The sequence below is a fragment of the Xenopus tropicalis genome, chromosome 2 (assembly GCF_000004195.4).
Source record: "Xenopus tropicalis strain Nigerian chromosome 2, UCB_Xtro_10.0, whole genome shotgun sequence".
NCBI lineage: Eukaryota > Metazoa > Chordata > Amphibia > Anura > Pipidae > Xenopus > Xenopus tropicalis.
This window is the reverse complement of record NC_030678.2, coordinates 168,117,686-168,124,788: the sequence shown is the minus strand read 5'-3', so window position 1 is coordinate 168,124,788 and position 7,103 is coordinate 168,117,686. Positions and strand designations below refer to the sequence as shown.

General features: G+C 38.6%; 1 protein-coding gene across 1 annotated transcript; it reads left to right on the top strand.

Annotated features, from left to right (window-relative positions):
- The first annotated feature begins 2,841 nt into the window (after positions 1 to 2,841).
- LOC101731233 (acrosin) lies at positions 2,842 to 6,336 on the top strand. The gene is made up of 4 exons (XM_031896375.1): positions 2,842 to 3,360; positions 4,181 to 4,449; positions 4,618 to 4,763; positions 5,058 to 6,336. Exons 3-4 carry the CDS (start codon positions 4,638 to 4,640, stop codon positions 5,667 to 5,669), a joined length of 738 nt encoding a protein of 245 aa, XP_031752235.1. The 5' UTR covers positions 2,842 to 3,360; positions 4,181 to 4,449; positions 4,618 to 4,637; the 3' UTR covers positions 5,670 to 6,336.
- Positions 6,337 to 7,103: the final 767 nt, after the last annotated feature.

The following is a 7,103-nucleotide window of genomic DNA, read 5'->3' as shown; positions in this document are numbered from 1 at the left end:
TTTCCATATCGCAGTCACTTTCCTTCATTTAATCCCCATTTAACTATTTTTATCTATATAGTGTATTGTTTAAATGCCCAGTGGGAACACCCAGCACCCACAGATCAGGGGTAAAGAGGAGGGAATTTTACTATTTTTAACAGGTATATATTTGGATCTGTGTTTAATTTGCTGAAGACATTTTATTGAATGCAGAGTATAGGATCTTTGCAAGGCTGTATATCAGTCTTGATCCATCCTAGGCACCGTACCACCCCTTTTTGGCAATCGGCACAGGTGCAACACAGCTTACTGCCATGGGCCCCTCCCTTTTAGGGGATTTTTTTGCCTTTTTTTTTTAAATATTTATGCCACCCCCTAAAGCTGCCATCCTAGGGTTCTAGAGTGAAGCAGCCTGATGTGAAATATATATATATATATATATATATATATATATATATATATATATATATAGTACATCTAAATCTATATACAGGGACCCATTATCCAGAATGCTCGGGACCTGGGGTTTTCTGGATAAGGGGCCTCTCCGTAATTCGGATCTCCTACCTTAAGTCTGGTAAAAAATTTATTTAAACAGTTATTAAACCCAATAGGATTGTTTCGGCTCCAATAACGGGTAATTATATCTTAGTTGGGATCAAGTACAGGTACTGTTTTATTATTACAGAGAAAAGGGAATCATTTAACCATTAAATAAACCCAATAGGGCTGTTCTGCCCCCAATAAGGGGTAATTATATCTTAGTTAAGATCAAGTACAGGTACTGTTTTATTATTACAGAGAAAAGGGAATCAATTAACCATTAAATAAACCCAATAGGGCTGTTCTGCCCCCAATAAGGGGTAATTATATCTTAGTTGGGATCAAGTACAGGTACTGTTTTATTATTACAGAGAAAAGGGAATCATTTAATCATTAAATAAACCCAATAGGGCTGTTCTGCCCCCAATAAGGGGTAATTATATCTTAGTTGGGATCAAGTACAGGTACTGTTTTATTATTACAGAGAAAAGGGAATCATTTAACCATGAAATAAACCCAATAGGGCTGTTCTGCCCCCAATAAGGGGTAATTATATCTTAGTTGGGATCAAGTACAGGTACTGTTTTATTATTACAGAGAAAAGGGAATCAATTAACCATTAAATAAACCCAATAGGAATATTCTGCCCCAATAAGGGGTAATTATATCTTAGTTGGGATCAAGTACAGGTACTGTTTTATTATTACAGAGAAAAGGGAATCATTTAACCATTAAATAAACCCAATAGGGCTGTTCTGCCCCCAATAAGGGGTAATTATATCTTAGTTGGGATCAAGCACAGGTACTGTTTTATTATTACAGAGAAAAGGGAATCATTTAACCATTAAATAAACCCAATAGGACTGTTCTGCCCCCAATAAGGGGTAATTATATCTTAGTTGGGATCAAGTACAGGTATTGTTTTATTATTACAGAGAAAAAGGAAAGCATTTTTATGTGAATTATTTGATTAAAATTGAGTCTATGGGAGGATAACCTTTCTGTAATTTGGAACTTTCTGGATAATGGGTTTCCGTTATAATTGTTAAAGGTAGAAAAAGACATAGTATACTTAGGGGCAGATGTGAGATTAGAACTCACCACAGAAAAATCTGTCCTTCTATTCATTCGGCTTTTAAAAGCGTATTAATCAAATGGTGATCTTTCACCCATTGATAAAAATCTCATAGGAGTGGGGGCATTTTATTGTGGTGGGCTAATCTCACATTTTGATAAACCTGCCCCTGAGGTTAATTTTAATCAGCCTGAGGTTAATTTTAATCAGCAGTGTGTTCCCAGGGTAATACACATTGACTAAAGCTACATTTATAGTGCTATATATGTTCTGGTTATACTATACATAGAACAAGATATGAGGTTACTAAGGTTTGGGGATATTATAAAAGAAGCTGGTATTTATTTATTCTTACAGATTCTGGGGGCATTATACCTCAGTGACATATATACATATATACAGGTATGGGATCCCGTTATCCAGAAAATTCCAAATTACGGAAAGGCCATCTCCCATAGACTCCATTACAGGTATGGGATCCCTTATCTGGAAACCCATTATCCAGAAAGCTCTGAATTACGTAAAGCCCGTCTCTCATAAACTCCCCCATAGAAGCCGAAAAGTGGCAGGGGTCAGCATACGGCATTGGTGCAGACCAATCAGTGGGGAGCAGGGGTCATGGATACCAAGCTATGGGAGGGGGCATTTACACAGTGCGCTGGGCCATATAGCACCACATAGTACCTTGTGCCAATACTACTTAGCACTGTTTGTATAATGATTTGTAAACATTTTCACTTTACAGTTTAACTGATGAGCCTGTTGTTTTTCATTTGCCATTTGAAATCTGATAGGTTTATTACCAACAGTACAGTCACACTCTCTAATAACATATTAGTGCCCCTAAACTGGACTAATAGATATAAACATTCCAGCTTCAGTCCTGCCTTATGGCCAGTGAGTGAGCTGATGATGTCACAAGGTTTAAATACTCCCAGTACAGTTTGCCTTATGCTGATGATGTCACAATGCTTAATCACTCCCAGTACAGTTTGCCTTATGCTGATGATGTCACAATGACCAACTCACATCTTCAACAGCTTGTTGTAATCACTCATTTGCACTCTGGCTTTGGAGATGGCGAGACCATCCCTGAGGCTAGCAGCATTTTATTTCATTTTTTTATTATTCTTTACTTCTATTTCTATTTCTATTTCTACTTCCAAGAGCGAGAAGATATGTAGTAAGTAGTAATACTGGAAGGAAATGGGTGTTTATATTATGTAATTCATGGATAGATAGATAGACAGACAGACACACAGTATACTTTATATATAATTCATATTTAGGCAGGTGTTTCCATTATATGGGATGCAGCTGTAGATTTACTGTACGTAACAGACTTTACCAATGTCCATCAAAGGCATCTCCTGTTTTACTTTTTACTCCAATCATTTGAACATATAACTGATTTCACTAATATGGCTCCTAGTTATCTAGATTAGGTTTTTAATTTTATCTGGAAAATACATTTGGAACACTTGTAATTCACTCTTCACTATATAGAATTGCTTTCAGTTTCCCCCCTAAAGTACTGCATTCTCTGTGTCTCCAACAGATTGTGGAAATAAGCCTAAGGTGAAGAACTTCCAACGCGGCGTTCGGATTATTGGGGGACATTACTCCCAAGCCGGAGCCTGGCCCTGGGCAGTGAGCATCCAGCATGGAAATGGGAAGGATTATACACATTTCTGTGGCGGCTCCATTTTGAATGTCAAATGGGTCCTAACAGCGGCGAGCTGCTTCACCAAACATAAAAAGTAAGGGGAGTTTTACCTTAAATGTAACTTTTAGCATGTTATAGTTAGCATCATTTTTTGAATGATTTGCTTTTTTTCTTCTGACTCTTTCCAGCTTTCAAATTGGGTCAGTGACCCAAAACAATGATTACTGTTTGGGAATGCAATTTTATGTTTCTTTTTATTACTTGGCTTTCTATTCAGGCTTACTATTTATATTCCAGTTTCTCATTCAAACCACTGCCTGGTTGTTTTGGTAAATTTGGACCCTAGCAACCAGCTGCTAAAATTCTAAACTGCAGAGCTGCTGAACAAAAAGCTAAATAATTCAAAAACCATAAATAATAAACTTTTTTTTCACTGTTGGGGGGCATTAACTAAGCCACAACTTTTTCGGATTCGGCTTTTTGTTGCTAAAAATCCAAAAAAGCTGTGAAAAAAATTCCAAATCTGAGAATACTCCATCTAAAATTTGTTGAAATCATGTAGAAGTCAGTGGCCGATGTCCCCTATTACAATTGAAAGACCTTTCTTTGCTTTAAATTTTTAGAGACTTTTGCCACTGGCTTTTGAGTGACAGTACAAAAAAAGTTGTTGACTTTTTCCAGCACATACTTTTTTCAGTTTAGATTTTTTGATAAGTTTGACATTCGTGAAAATGAGTTTATTTGTAGTTTCGAAGAAATAAAAGTGAGAAAGATTTAAGTTCTAGTAAATCTGCCTCCATGTGTTGATAATAACTATTGATGAGAGACATGTAGAAATGATCCGTAGAGAAATAATAAATGGAAGGGAAGAGATTACCAACATAAATTGACAAAATGTTCTTTCCTTGTTTCAGTTCTCTCAACACGTTGAGACTGGTATTTGGAGCCCACCATCTCGCTCGATTGGGTCCAGAAGTCCAGTTTGGAAAGATTAAACAGCTGATAATCCATGAAAACTACTCCCCTATAGAAAGGCCAACTCATGACATTGCTCTGGTTGAGCTAGAAGCGGCCATCAAATATAATGACTACACCCAGCCGGCCTGTATACCGGCTATAACGGTTAACGTGGAGGAAAAGGACGACTGCTATGTATCAGCTTGGGGTTTTCTGAACGAATCACGTAAGTCTCTATTTTTTATCATTATTGCATAATTGTTATATTTAGTGAAATACCTTAACAAAAGGCCAAATACTGAACCTCATTGAACCCCTAATTTACGTACCGAGATTTGACTGCACTTTAGCCTTAAGTGGAAAACCATTTTCAATCCCATTTCTTTTTATTTAGCGACAGAAACTTTAACTATCATGCAAGAAGCCCAAGTGAATATTATCCCTAAAAAGACGTGCAATAGCAAGCAATGGTATAAAGGCAAAATCAAAGACTTCAGCCTGTGTGCCCATTATACGTCAGAGAATAGCGACAGCTGCCTGGTAAGAGAGAAATTCCATATACAAACCGGTCTACTTAGTCTGTAAGCTCTACGGGGCAGGGACTTCCTTCCTACTGTGTCTCATACCCCATGGCACTTACTCCCTGTGTAGTTATATTTATTTATTGTATTTATTATAACACTTGTCCTCCCTGTGTGTAATTGTGTATATTGTAAGATTGTACAGCGCTGCGTATCCTTGTGGCGCTTTATAAATAAAGTTATACATACATACTTGCCTTTTCCTATCCAAAAATGTGTAAGGTGATAGTGATTTTGCTTTTGTCTTTTGTAGGGTGATGTAGGAGGCCCTCTTACATGCAGGAGAATAGATGCTTATACCTATATGGTGGTTGGAATAGCAGGCTCGGGATATGGCTGCCCCAAAGAGAAGCAGCCTCATGTTTACACCGCTACCCAACACTACATTGAGTGGATTGATAACAAGATCTACGGCGACAAAAACACACAAGTGAAAGCCGAAAGGTCAAAGAGGTCTGAACCACAACTGATCTCTTTTCCCCATTTAATTACTCAGTCGCTGAAAACAGAGGATCAAGTTACCTTGTTCCCGTTACAGACAACTCCATTTTTACAAACCAAAAAACTGAAGCGATACCTGGCTAATGCATTTGAGCTTAAAGCAGCCGCTCAGTTTAAAACAACGGTAAATCCAAATGAAGATTCAGCGAGTTCTATTCGGCATTCTAGTGCACCAACACCTCTGCTAGATAGCCAACTTTTTGTGGATACAAGTCCAGCTCAGAATGTCCAGGTTACACCAACACCAGAACCTGCATTCGTGGACCTGCTCCAATCCTTATGGCACAGTTTGATGAAAATGTACAGACATATAATTGCATATGTACGCGGACTCACTAATGGGCACCAAGCAGACTTCAGCTAAGTGGCAGTCTATATCTGTTTTGGTTGTCCTGCTCTTGTGTAATAATGATAAAGATCTACTGTGCTCTCAGTGACGCCACTGTGTAGGGAGGGAAGGGTGGTTTGACCACAGTGGCCTGAGAGCACCATGGCAATCTTAATGAACAAGTACAGCTGCCCATAAGACTAACGACTTGCTAAATAAAGGTGGCCATAAATGGGCCAACCGACTGAGTGGTCTGTGCTCCAAATGGACAGATTCTATAAGAAGGAATTATACAATGACTGCAAAGGGGAGCACCACCACAATGTCAAAGCCTAAAATGAATCGAAGAATGTGTGCAAGATCATAATTATATGAACCGTTTAATTTGGTTTCTATAAGAAGGACCATACAGTTGTAAGGCAACAATTCGATTGGACAATTGGAAGAGCAGGAAGTACAGATGATGAAGTTACTTCAGGGCCGACAATCCTTGATCCACCAGGATCAAACAATTATCGGTCTAAAGCCCACCTACATGCCCAAATGGTCGGGCAGTATGAGTGAAAATTACCAAACTGCCTGATCAGATTGAATATGGGTGTTACAGACTATGAAACTGCCAGGAACTGCCGGACTTTCTGCGGTGGGATTACTTGATTATTGTTGCACACCTTTGAAGTCATTAAAAAAAGAACAAACCTGATTTTCTCTGCCACTATTGTTGCATTTTTTATTATTTCTGCTGATAGTTCCATTCTCAGGGTTATTAAATGATCCCTTTACTTACTGAAACATTAAAATACCACAAGCAGGGTTTTAGTGAAATGTGCATATGGCACCTATCCAGGGATAGAACTACATCCGGGGCAGTGATGTAACTATAGAGGGGGCAGACCCAGTGGCTGTGGGGGAACCCGGGGGAATGTGGGGCTCATGGTGGGGTGGATGGTGTAGTTACTAGAGAGAAAGATACAAAGCACTTTTATAACTGATCCTATTATAAAATCAAGTTGTTGTTTTACAGGTTATTCTGAAATATAACTTGCTACTGCTGTTACTGTTACCATCATACCCTACTGCCGCCATTTTGCCCTGCTCTGTCTAACATGCCCCCACACTTTCTGGTGCTCTAGGTCTCCCCAATCTGACCCCCCTAAAGACACTTCCATGTGCATTTGTGTTTCTACATCACTGAAATGCTATTCTGGTATGGGACCTGTTATCCAGAATGCTTGGGACCTGGGGTTTTCCATGTCTACTAAAAATCATTTAAACATTAAATAAACCCAATGGGACTGTTCTGCCTCCAATAAGGGGTAATTATATCTTAGTTGGGATCAAGTACAGGTGCTGTTTTATTATTACAGAGAAAAGGGAATCATTTAACCATTAAATAAACCCAATAGGGCTGTTCTGCCCCAATAAGGGGTAATTATATCTTAGTTGGGATCAAGTACAGGTACTGATTTA